The 13,010-nt window shown below is 41.0% G+C and overlaps 1 protein-coding gene across 6 annotated transcripts in view; it reads right to left on the reverse strand.

Moving 5' to 3' along the window:
- The window catches only part of CACNB4 (calcium voltage-gated channel auxiliary subunit beta 4), a 108,644-nt gene that overhangs the window by 12,498 nt on the left and 83,136 nt on the right, over positions 1-13,010 (reverse strand). For 5 of the 6 annotated variants that reach the window (XR_009727005.1, XR_009727006.1, XM_061363758.1 and 2 more), the window contains 7 exons: positions 11,066-11,142; positions 10,681-10,700; positions 10,493-10,573; positions 8,275-8,333; positions 4,011-4,120; positions 2,254-2,405; positions 21-116 (listed from right to left, as the gene is read on the reverse strand). Coding sequence is in view for 4 of the 6 variants with exons in the window: in XM_061363758.1 (XP_061219742.1) it covers positions 21-116; positions 2,254-2,405; positions 4,011-4,120; positions 8,275-8,333; positions 10,493-10,573; positions 10,681-10,700; positions 11,066-11,142 (595 nt within the window). In the remaining 2 variants the exon portion in view is untranslated. The remainder of the gene's footprint in view (positions 1-20; positions 117-2,253; positions 2,406-4,010; positions 4,121-8,274; positions 8,334-10,492; positions 10,574-10,680; positions 10,701-11,065; positions 11,143-13,010) is intronic. The other variant, XM_061363761.1, reaches the window with a different exon arrangement.

A 13,010-nucleotide genomic window follows, 5' to 3' on the forward strand; every position in this document is an offset into this window, starting at 1 on the left:
AGCCTTTCTTCTGTACTTACTGGTGGGCATTGTGCAAGTTTGTCGGCTGCCACCAACTGAACATTCAAGTGTTTACTTTGTGACTTTCCTCTAGATTTAATCAGCCGCTGCAAAACCTGACAGAGAAAAAGAGGAAAAAGTGAGTTTAAGAATCACGTATCTCCATAAAGCTCAGCCTGCCATCCCATTGGAGGGTTTCCAAGTTTAGAAGCTCTCTTTCCTGATCAACAAAATCAGTAAATTTTTGTCTTTGAATAGAAGCACAAACCTTTCTGACAACCTCCCTGAAAGCTGTGTACGTTTCACTCTCCATCGCACTTCATCCCTCCTGAGTATTTCAAGTGCAGTGTAAATGGTAATTTTGCTTTCTTCTACTTGAATAGGTTATTTTTGACAAATGCACTCTTCTAGAGGACCATGAAAATTATATGCATACAGAATTATACTGGATTGTTGCAGCACAACAGCTGCTGCAGCACATTACATTGTGTAGCAATAATACTGCTACTTAATCTATTCTGAGGTGTATTTTGGGTACAGAGAGGTATTTTACATACACAGTTTATATTACTCTTTTTTCCTTCCATTGTGCTCATTACCAGGATCTGAGGGGTGGGAAACTTAAGAATCCTGAATCATTTCTCTGTAAAGTTTCAAAGAAAATTACAGGATCACAGAACAGGTTTTTAAGTTGGAAGGACTTCTAGAGGTCTGTGTGCCAACCCCTCACTCAAAGCAGGGCCAGGATCAGATTGCTCGGGTCTTCATCCTGCTGAGTTCTGAACACTTCCAAGGAGATCCCACCACCTCTCTGAGCCAGGACTGACCCATCTTTCTTTGTACAGCTCAACATACGGCTGATTCTCTGCTGCAAGGGGATGCTGCTCACTCCTCTCCAAACTGTTACCCACCAAGCCCTCCCGGTGTCACTGGCTGCAGAGCTGAGCCCCAGCCTGGCCCGAAGTAGGAGGTTACTCCAGCCCAGGCAAATGAATTGGTATTTGCCTGTGCTGAACTTCAGGAGGTGCCTGACAGATCATTTCTCCAGCCTGCCAAGGTCCTTGTAGATGACAGCCCTGCTGTCTGGCACATTAACCTGCCTCAGAATAGGTACTGTCCACAACCTTGGTCGTTAACAAGGTCATTAACAAAAATGAACCGTACTGGCCTCAGTACAGATTCCTGAGGGACACCACTGGCAACCAGCTGGACTTTGTACCTCTGACCAGCATGCTGAACCCAACAGGTTCTTGGTGTAATCCAAGACAGTCTTTCATGGGCTTCTGCTGAACAGACCCCTGAACAAGCCACTTCTAGCGCCTAGGCCTGCAGTTCTGTTAATTGTACTGCTCACTTCTCTCAGGATCTTAAAATTCCACCATCTCATGGTTTCTGCAGCCAAGTTTGTCCTAGACCTCACAACTCTGTCCAGTTCTTCCTTTTTCCACCCAGAAGCAGGTCCAGCAGAACCTCCCCATCTCTTGCAGGATATCTGCACCAAGAACCATGTGCCAACATGGCTCTCCAGAGTGCCACAGTGGTCACTCCAGCAGGTGTTGGGCACATCCCACCACTGCTATGCTATTCCATGGGATCCAAAGTCCCTGTCATCACTCTAGGCCCCCTTCTGGACTAATAACCATTATCATGGTGGGGTCCATGCTGTGCTCCTGAGCAACAGTCACATTCCCACTGTATGGCAAGAGCTGGCCCAGTGGCCAACCACTGGTCCAGACCCAGCTGTGGATTGTGTATCTACATGCCCTGGTGGAAGCCAAGCCACAGACAAAAGCAGACAGGCTTGGTTTGTGATCAACAGACAATCATCATTAGCTGTGTGGGGAGTGGGCAAAGGGCCAAGTGCTGCCTCAGAAGCTCAGCTTAAGGTTAGGGCTTACGGAGAGACAACCCAGAACTACAGCTGTGCTGGGGAAAGGGGCTGCAAAGGGACTGCCAAGGGGAACCGAGAGTTACCGGAAGAATTTGCTCATCAGGAATATTTTTTGTCTACTTAACTAGTGGGTTCCTTGTCTAAGGCTCAGCCTAAGACTTTGTCACTGTTTAGGGCAGATACAAGAAATTGCATCAGACACTCACTTGTCAAGCCCTCAATCTAAAGAAAAAAAAAAACCAACTTTTTTTTTCTCTTCATCTCATTCTTGATTTCTTCAGGTGCAGGTATCACACTGCTCCCCCCACACTGCCCTCCAGGTCCCTCTCAAACGCACACTTTTTAAGGTTGAGATACATTACCTTTGGAGAAGACACCTTCACATGGACAATAATTGGTGCTAAAGATGTCTTGATAAGTTGTGCAGGGTGATTGATAGTGTCTGCATCTAGGACAACCAGTTGTAAGGACCTTGCCAGCTCAAAGATTCTTTCAATTTCACTCTGTACTTCAGCTAGCAAAGGAAAACAAAACAGGTGAAAGCTGTTCAACCCCAGCACTGCATAAGACAAAAAATATCATCACCCATTTATTTTCACAGACTGTATGCGTTCATTATGTGAACTCCATATGTGAATTAATGTAATTGCCAAAAACCAACCTATTACTCAAGGCAACTTTTTAAATAAATACTACCTTTGAGACAATTCTGTACAGACAATGTCTGTACTATGTTCCTTTATAATATCAGTGTATTTAAACACTGCATACAATTAAATATATGTTTCTATTAACACAAAATAGATATAATTGCATTTTCCAAATCTGCAAAATAGCTTTTTCTTTTTTAGTTTAGAGAGAAAGCAATGTTTTAACAAATGGATATTTCTTAAAACTGGGTTTTTTTTGTTCTTAGATTGCAATTCTGATTTAACTTAAACAAGAGTCTGTATGAAAAGCAGAACTGTGACTTCTTAATTCTATAACTACAAAAAAAGCTTATGTTAAATAATCAGCAGAGCATTATTTAAAAAGACAGTAATGGCAATATTCATAACAAAGCACTTTTGTCTGTAGAAAAAGAGAAATTTATTTCCATGTAAATTATATTTCTGTTATTCACTATTCTGACCCTTCTTAATCATTCACATGCATAGGACAAATTTTAAATAGATAAACTCAGCACAAATTGAAGCCTGTAAGTTATACCACCAAAGCACAAAAGATCTGTGTGCCAGCAACTCACATGCATTTAATCTGCCTGAGAGCTGTTCCACAGAGCAACATGTGATCACAGGCACAAAATGATTCAGTACTCATCTTTGCAGCACTTAATTTTGGGGTGCTACTCCTGTACTAGAAGGCCAGCTAGAAGTGAAGAGTCCTATGACCTACACCTCTAGTTCAAACAGTCACTCGGGATGTCAGAGAACTGGGTTTAGGAGCCTTTTCTTCCTGAGAAGGCTGAAAACCAACTCCTCCTGGGAGACCAGCTTACTGGCTGTCGTGGTTTAAGCCATGACACTGGCACACATATAATGCTACACACAGATTCCCACCCTTGTGAAAGAAATGAAAATTCACCAGGCCACTGTAACCCAGCAGTCATGACACTGTGAGGAGAGGGTGGGAAGACCCAGAGTCTCATGGCCAGACAGCAAAAATAAGCTGAAGCTGTTGAGCATTTAATACAAAACAAGTCTTCATGAGCACCATGTCTCCTTCTCTGGACAAGGTGAAAGCTATTTGGCACCTTGTGACATGGAACTGAAGCACAGGGCTGAGAAGAGGGAGCTGTGAGGCAATCTAGCCTTGGAAGGAAAGAGCAAACCATACTACAGGCCCCTAACTCATCTTTTACAAACAGCACCTGTAATACTGCTTGCTCTAGCACAGGTAATTGCTTAACATGAGGCTAACCCAGTACCCTGTGCTCTGTTCCCCCTCCTCAGTTAGGAAAAGTGTCTCCCATTCGGGTATGTGAAATTCAGGATTGTACATTAGAATGCTGTAGATACATTTCAAATTGCAGAACTGATGACATCCTGAATGCTGAAATCCTGCCACTTTCCTCCAATATGCAACCATATTAATAATTACCTATGTGTCAGTGTCTTACCTAAACTGGATCTTGTATTTGACCGCTCAATTATTGCCCTCTTGCTTGGATTATTTAGAACAGACCTCTTAGCAAGAGAAATGTCAGCTGTCACTCTAGTTATTGATATCCTATGAGTAAGAACACACGACAGAACAAAAACACAGTAGTCAAATTTCCAGTGCACTGTGCATGACTTACAGCTACTTTCTATTCCAAAGTGCAAATACAATAAAATACCACCCAGACATGTTTTGTAGGTGAGTTATGTCATCATTAAAGAACAATTAAAGATAAATTATTTCCTACACTACTGTAGACTCTGGCATATAGTTTCTGCTATTATACTTAATGCATTAGTTAACTTCTCCTCCCCAACTAAGTCATCTCCTACATGGTTTTATACAGTACCATAAACACTATAAGTTAAGCGAGTCTTCAGGCACCCAAAACAACAGAGTCATAACAGTAACAGCACTTCTCTTCCCAGATAGTTAAACCATTGCTTAATCCTGATATTGCTGGGATGTAAGGAAGGGTTATATCTGGACATCTGAGCAGACCATGTCACTCATAGCTGAGTGCCTGTGAGTCACTGAACAGAGCTCCTTGCTTTGGGACATTGGTCCTCCAACAGGCACCTCCTTTTCCAGACAGGCAGCTCTGCCGATGAGCTAAATGCTTGGCTCCTGGTTGAACAGGAGAAAAGTTTGAGCCACAGCTCTCTGTACTGCTGGAGCCTGCTCTTTAAGGAAGGTGATTTTTTTACTTGACCTGTCAGTGAGCTGACAAGAGACAAAGGGTTATAAAACAAAACCACACAATCACTTCATGTAACATTCATTTAGGACGACTGTGATGAGCCAAGAAGCCATGAATAATGAAAAGAAAGCTAGCTGGAAATGACTAGCAGCTATTCCACAGAATGTAATTTCACTTAGAGCTGCATAAATCTTATCAGATGTAGGGTTAAAAAGAAGTGCAAGTATTTTTCTATATAATGCATAAATAAATTCACTGCCAGAAAATGCAGTAGAGACCAGAAGTATAAATGAATTTAAAAAAGAAATGAGAGAAATTAATGGATCATGGGTCTAGAAGTCATCACAACAAAGTGACAATAAAACACAGTGGTCCAGATCGCATCTCTGGCTCAGGGAGTTCTTAGATCTCTGACTGCTGGAATCAGAGACATGTAACAGAGAAAGGACTGAAAATGCTCACCTACTGTGCCAGATATAGGAAGCATTTCATTCTTCCTGAGTAAGAAGTAATTCTAAGTATCACTGTTGCTGAAAGATGTTAAGGGAAAAAAAAGTGCCTTTGCTATGTTTTGTATAGAGTCAGGCTGCCCTATGCAGCAGTGATTAAATACAATCCATTTAGAAAATGATACTGTTAGAGCCTCTGCAGAAGCATTCCCTGAAGGCCTCATGTCAGACAGGCTTTAGTAGATTCCTTTCAGCAGGCCTGCATAGTGCAGCCCTCAGGTCTTTTCTTTAGTTCACTGACCAGAAGAGGATGTTGCAGTTACAAAAGAAGAAGCTGACAGAAACCAAGTGTATTAAGACATGGGAAAGGAGTCCTGGTAGTCCAGGTCTTACTGGAGTCTTTTGAAAAGCTCATCCTTGGACAGTTAATTCCTTTCTTGGTAACATGGACCTGTCACAAAATTGTAGAAGAGATGGAAATAAAGAAAAGTGTAGGGAAAAGAAAAACAGCAAAGCCATAAAAGTTGGCAGGAGGATGAAGCAGCAGCATTTTTCTGAAGTTACTCAGAGCTAAGTCACTGGTATCAGCTTGCTTGTGGCATTTTACTTTTTCAGTGATGAAATTTCATACTTCTACCTGATCTAGTTGCCAGTATTACTAATGGCAATAGGATTGACAAAAAATACCTCTCTCCTGGCAGAATCTCTCCCTATTACCACTTTGTGCAGACCAAGGGCATGGTGGGAGAAAAGACAGAAAAGCAAGGCAAAGAGCAGTCCTGCCTCCCATCAGATCAGGCAGCCTAAATGGGTGCATTTAAGTGTGCTTTACATCTCCTTCTCTGTATTTAGTCACTGCTGATGTTCATGGATCAGGCCTCTACTGAGTACGTAAGATCTTATTACCATGTTCCAGTATTTAAACGGTAGCTACAAAGAAGATGGCAACTTATTTTCATAAGGAGTCACAAGGAAAAGATAAGGGGTAACATGTGCAAATTACTACTGGGGTGATTCTGGTTGGACACAAGGGGAAACAATCAGTCATGGGAATAATCTCCTCAGGGAAGTGGTAGACTCACCAACACTGGACACTTCACATCCAGCTGGACAGGGTGCTGGTCATGCTTTGCCTAGAAGGGTAGGACCAGATGATCCTTGAGGTCCCTTCCAACCTGGGATTCTACGATTCTGTGATTCATATAGGGTATAAAAATATACCTTATAAAGGATAGACTCATAGCAATCACATCGTGGCAACTGGAGATGACTTACCACTTCCGGTTGCCATGGTTTCCTACTGAAAACAAGGACTCCCAATGACAGGCATATGCCAACAGCTGGAAGATAACATAATGCTGTGGGGTTTTGTAGCTATAAGTACTGTGGACAGGCACTGGGGCTCACATGGTGACCTGCAGTGGAACCAGAGCAGTTACAATGCTTGGGAGCGGGGAGAGGGGGGACTGACAGTGCACAAACAGCTCAGAAAAGTGACAAATTTAAATGCAGGCTGCCACATACAGTGCTTCATCTGTCAGGTTTAAAATCAATCACTACATTTGTAGGACCTGATAATATCACTTGAGCTGGGCAACAGAAGTAGGGAAGGAGATGAGGTATTTTGCATGGAAGTTGACCATTAAACATTTCAGCTAAGCTGTTTGTGGGTTAGTTCAGCACTGCCACCTCCTCCTGCACCCCAAAGGTACCCCGACCATAAAACTTACTCCACCTTTTCCAAACAATAGACACTATTCATTGTCCTAGTGCCGATGTTCTAGGTATTTTCAAAGCTGACTTACTGTTACACACAGTATAAACTCCTTTCCACAGATAGAATATACTGAACAAACTAGGATGAAGGAAGGGCAGAGCATCCCAAAGACGTAGCAGACACCTATGATTACTGATGAGCTACAGTGGAAAGGAAGAGATGCCACGAACCAAGCCCATGTTCCAAGCAAATAAATCCAAATTATCCTTCTCACAGCTCATCTGTGTTCCAGCTGAACAAGATGAACCATCTTTACAGCTTTTGAAGTTCTGACATACTTTTTGTCTGTATTTTAAGTTCTCGGCATTTCCTTCTTCAAACTGCCTTTTTAAGTGTTTTTTACTACCAAGAATATTTAAGAGTTGATTTTTCTTAGGTGTTGGTCTGAAGCACTGCTCTGCACCTTGTTAAAATCTGCTGTTCCTGATATTTACTTCAGGGCTAGGGTGTGATTAGTTTTATTTAAAGAACATCCTGCTGTAAGAGCCTGGAACTTCACAAGCACTGGAATGAACCTAGCCCAAACACAGCAAACCTCAAAATAAAATCAAGAGGCACTTATTATTCGCACTTCAACAGCTGGGTGAGCTGGGTCCAGCAGCACACACTTTTGCATCCAGTGGTTAAGGAATTTTCACATCCCTGAAGGGCTGTGAATAAAACTGTACTTCCATGTGCAATCACTCATGCTTCCTCACCTGTTCCACGGCATGAGAGGAACTGGACAGCTCTTTGAAAAATTAGAAAAAAGGCAATCCTCTCAGTTCAGTTTACCCAATGCACAGTCAGCTCAGTGGCTTGGGAGCTCCAGGGGAAAGAGGGCCAGCAATGACCTAGACACCAGACTCTGCCAAAAGGGCTCTACCCTGGGTGGCACCATTCTCTCCAGCTCCCGGCTTAACAAGGACCACAGCCCACCTCCAAGGCAACATTAAAAACCTGAGCCTACTAATGCCATCTTTAAAGATATTTTGGCATTTCCCATGTTCCCCAGTCACCTTTCATCTCGATTTCTTCTGTAACTTCAGGCTGGTAAGATAATGAGGCAGAATTATGCTGTTAAACCTAAGAAATCCTACTACAGACACAGCAGATATGAAGATACATGCACTTCTAGTAATACATTAGCTGTGCTCCACTCCACAGCTGGCTGCATTTCAGCATTGATACAGAGCCAGTAAATCAGATTTGAACATGCATCAGTCTTCTTACATTAAAAATAATAATAAAAAATAAAATCTCTAAAAATTAGTAACGCATGGGGAGGAAAAAGCATGAAAAGGACAGTACGTCTCACCTCCCATCAAACCTGTGCTTCAGGAAGTCAAAGAGAGCTTTCTGCATCATGTCTGTCACCTTTGCAGAGGTGAGGAAGATTGAACAGGGAGGAATGACAGGGAGAAAAAGAAGTCAAATATAAGAAAAGAGGTAAGTAGAAGATAAGGATACTTCCAACAATCAATACCATTTATAGGCAGCAATCATTTACTTTTCATGCTCTTGGCAGCACGCTTTGTAATAAATACTTGCAAGTTTTCTGACTCATTCTCCAAAATACGGAACAGAGGACGTGAGAGCTGTCACTCATTCTGCTCTTGTCTTGACTTGCACTGAGGCATTAGGGCACACCTCACCACCTTCCATAGCAATACCATATCCCAGCAGGCTTCAGAACATGTCAGAAGCATATGGGACTATTCAGGTTGAACAGAACACTTGTTTTTTCCTACAGTAACATTATTAGAATGGACTTAAGACTCCAGATACAAGATTTATCATGTTGGATGACTGTTGTAATGGAAGAGAAAAACTACTCTCAGAGAAGCGTGGAAGCACAAAAAATGGATGCTCCTATTCCTGTATATGGTAAAGCATCCAAGAGGTGCTCAGCCCCAACAGCTGAGCCCCAACAGGTGTCTCTACTTTTCTGAATGAGCTCCTTGTCCTTTTCAGGACAACTCAGGCTGACACCTACTACCTGCCAGTTCTAGACAGGAACTTAATCAAAGTCCCCAGGTATTTGGCTGTTTAGTTCTCCTAGGTTATCTTTCAAAATGGTTCCTTCAGAATTTAGTCAGAAAAACAATAGTCAAAAGAATTTTTTCATATAGATTACAAAGATCAATGAGTTTGTTATGTAGACCACTATTTGTAATTGAAATTAATATCCTATGTTACCATTTATACACCTTTATATGTCCAAAATGTCACATTTAGTATTATTTTTGCAAACAAAGGCAGGACGGTATATTTATACAGGTGTGTATTAACAAAGAGCCTCTCTCCCCTCCAACGCTGAGAGTCCCTAGGCAAATTAACCCGTGGTGCAGCACCTTGGAAGTCAATGGTTGAAATTCACTCCTGTCAAGAAACATCATCATAAAATCAAAAGGTAGAGAGTAGAACAGTAGAAAGTACCTGCTTTGTTAAACTACACTTCCTATCATTCTCACAACAGAACTCTGCAAGAACACTGCATTATGCTAATAATGGCACCATGTTGTAATCTTCCAAAAAGAATCATTCCAGTATGTTTAATAATATCCTGTAAAGTAGTAACAACATTAATTAAGCTAAATTAAGTGTATCTTTGATTTTATGTTCATGTTTGCTTAGTTCCCAATTCAGCAAAACACTTAACAGATGGTTAAGTTCACTGAAATGCCCTGCAAAAAGCCTATGCTCATTTAGCACGTCTTAAATGCTCATTTAAATCTGCACCAGCCTTGAAAAATGGGTGTCCTGTTTATCTGTGTGTGTTATCATGCCCACTTTTATGCTGGAATAATTTAGAAGGGTTAAAGGTTTATTTATATGTATATTTCCATACACTAATAATCTTAAAAAGTCAAGAAAACCTGATAGTGAAAATCTTTAGTTCCCAATTCAGTTTCAAGTGCTGGAGAACAAAACTGAATACACACTGCAATAGTCCAGCCATTCGTCTGCCACCACTGAATTTCAGGGAAGATGGATGCAAAGCTTCTATAAGTGAAAAAAGAAGAACGATGAGGAAGCTTCTGCAAAATTTTTGCTAATTAAGTTCAAAGCATGTGCTAGTCTGACTAAAATCTGACACGTATACAGAAGTTTAGGAGTTAATTTGTCTCCTCCAACTTCTTCTTGTAGTGAAGACAAATTCTCCTTTTCTTACTTATCAAAATATCTGTACTGAAAATAATGGACGTGCCCTGTGCTTAAAGCAGTAAAAGTGCAAAGAGAGCACCATGTTCTTACGCTACTTATGTTACCTATCCATTAGCTGAGGTATCAAAAGTAACAGACATTGTTGTTAAAGCAGAAAAAAATTCAGCTGGTACCTCACCTAAATGGTGCAAAGTGCTGATTATGCTCTTGGTTCTTCTACAACATTTTGGACAATTATTTAAACTAAGACCACTTTAAATTATATTTAAATTATCATATCAAAACAGTCACACTGAACCACAATACTGTATGTACAAAGGAAGATCAGAGGTAAGAAAACAGCAATTTCAAGTACCTAGACTACATACCTCATAGCCTTTCAGTGATGGACCCACCAAAACAACAGGCCTCATTGATGGTACTACATCATATGGGGGAATGTGTTCTGTCTAGAAGAAGAAAACAACCCTTCAGATCATTAGTCAAAGAAGACCCAATCCTGGGAATTATGTTTTTGAATTATATAAAATAAAATGGAAGCAAAAGTACTACTTACCACTTTCTGTTTCTGTTTTGCTAAAAGACCAAATGAGAACTTGGTTAAAAAAACCACACTGTGCATAACAACCAAAACACTTGCAAACAAAATTCCTTTGTCAGGGTACTCTGGATTTCTCTCAGTGCACCTCCCTTTTGGTCAGCCCTCTTTAAACTGGACATTCATTCCATTATGGGGCACCTGCCACTTCTCCTGAGATTATTTCCCACTCCCTTAGCAACTGCCGGATGTCTAGATATAGATGTCTTTCTCCACCTCCACACACAAGCAATTTCTGTCAAATGCCTTAATAAGTCAGCAAAGAGGGGAAACCTGCATTTTTCATGCATGCTTTTTAAAATAGAAGTATTAGTAAGAGTTTCCTTAAATAAATTTGTCTTACCCGTGGAAGTAGGTGTGGCTCGAAATGTGCCAGAAACCATTTCTCCAAGACTTGAAGAAGAATTCCCACTCGATTTCCTATGGTATCAAAAAGAGACCCATTACACTAAGTGCCCAGAGATGCAAATGTGTGAGGTTTTAGGCAGCAGCTATGAGAAACTGCCCAATAAGAAATCAGACAGTAAAGGAGTCTTCACCCACATTCATGCTACAAAAAAAGCTTCCTCTGAAGTGAGGGGTGAAGAGCACCAGGCTTGGACATGGGGAACCAAAGTGTCTGAAATTAAGTAGACCTCCATGGCTGGAAGAGCTGCTGTATATGGGCTACGAGGGGAGAGTGGGTTCCACTACAGACTGAACAAAGCTTTTCTGTTATCTGCCCGTAGGCTGGGAAACACAGAAGCTCCAGTCACAGGCATCTGCTAAAGAGAATACAGAACTCTGCATGAGAGCCCCCACCCAACATTCCACTGTCTTGCTAGGTCTCTCCCTGCCAGCATAAATGACACATCTCTTGAGAGGTTTGGGATCTTAACTGGCGGTTTAAATAGCTTTTGTTGTGTAGCAATAGTGGCCCATTCACTGTACCTCCAAGCATCCAGCCAGGCAGTTCTGCCTCTGCATTTCCAAGCCCTTCCCTCCTCTCCCTGCATGATGCACCCAGCACAACTGCTTGTGCAGCAAACCCTAGCAAACTGGCGGGAAACTAATCTGGGGAGGGAAAAGATGTTCAGGTGAATAAGCTTTGTAATTCAGCTCACTGCACAAGCAGCTGAGCAGGACATGGGAGGAGGGAAGAAGAGCTCAGGACAGAAAGAAAAGGACTGTTTAAGCAGTCTGATCCCCACAGGTGACAGTTTCATGGTACAATCCATGTCTTTACATACAGACCAGCAAGAAGATACTACTTCCCATCAGTATTTTGCCTTTGCTTTCTTGCCGTATGCTCTCCAGAGCAGGAATTGTTTACTCCTGCACTTGACAAATTCTTTGTGAACATATACTGACTCTAGAAACCCTCTTTAATAGATTACTTTTCACTGCCTTACTCAGACAAAAGTAGAGTTCTTCTTAATCATGTAGAGCCTTAGTATCACAGCTGGTCACAGCTTTTAAAGAAACCTTAAGGTACAGAAACTGTATGACTATAACAAAGGTACTCAAAATAAATTACTTTATTGTTACACATTACTTCCAATTTTACGATACAAATCCAGGAGTGTTAGTGCAGGCTCCTTAAAATCTTAATAGATATCCTTTACAATATTTCTGCTCTCTTTCGTACTTGATTTTATTCCTAATATTCTCCATAGGTGAGATTAGAGAAAATCTTTGCAAGAATTGGTGATGCGGTGGAGTCATGCCCTTTTACACAAGCAGAGAATTTTTCTAATATGCTGTATCTGAAGCAACTATGCCAAATACTACTAGTGTCCATCTCTGAATTAGATAATCTTCTTTCTGTACATTGAGATACACTGGCTTCCTCTGAAACTATTTCAGATTTATAAAAGCAATTTGCAAAAAGCACAGTTAATGCTGTTCAGTCATTCTAAAAACATTTCCCTAGATGGTTTATACTTGAAATGATTCCTGACCTTGATTAAGTACATTAGTGTGCAAATTCCCTGACAGTACTATACAGGCTAAATTTATGCTCCTCTTACTGATATCTATTAGGTCCAGATTCAGTTGGCTCACATCTCTTTACAGTACTAAAGGTTTTGTTATCTGTATGAACATTTAAATTTGGTTTTCAATTAGTGAGAATAATACATTAGTAGTAATTTTAAAAAATCTAAAAAAAGAAAAAAAAAATTGTGTTTTCAACCAATAGGAAAGTGACTTGAGTGCCTTAACTGAGATTATGAGAAATCAGTTCTACTTCCTAGACCTGTGACCAAGCTTATGTTTTTCCAGGGACTTGTAATCTCCAGCTCTAGCAG

This window comes from Neopsephotus bourkii, unplaced genomic scaffold, assembly GCF_033783945.1.
Source record: "Neopsephotus bourkii isolate Nb327-2 ecotype Australia unplaced genomic scaffold, CSIRO-AGI_Nbou_v1 NB_1181, whole genome shotgun sequence".
Classification (NCBI taxonomy): domain Eukaryota; kingdom Metazoa; phylum Chordata; class Aves; order Psittaciformes; family Psittacidae; genus Neopsephotus; species Neopsephotus bourkii.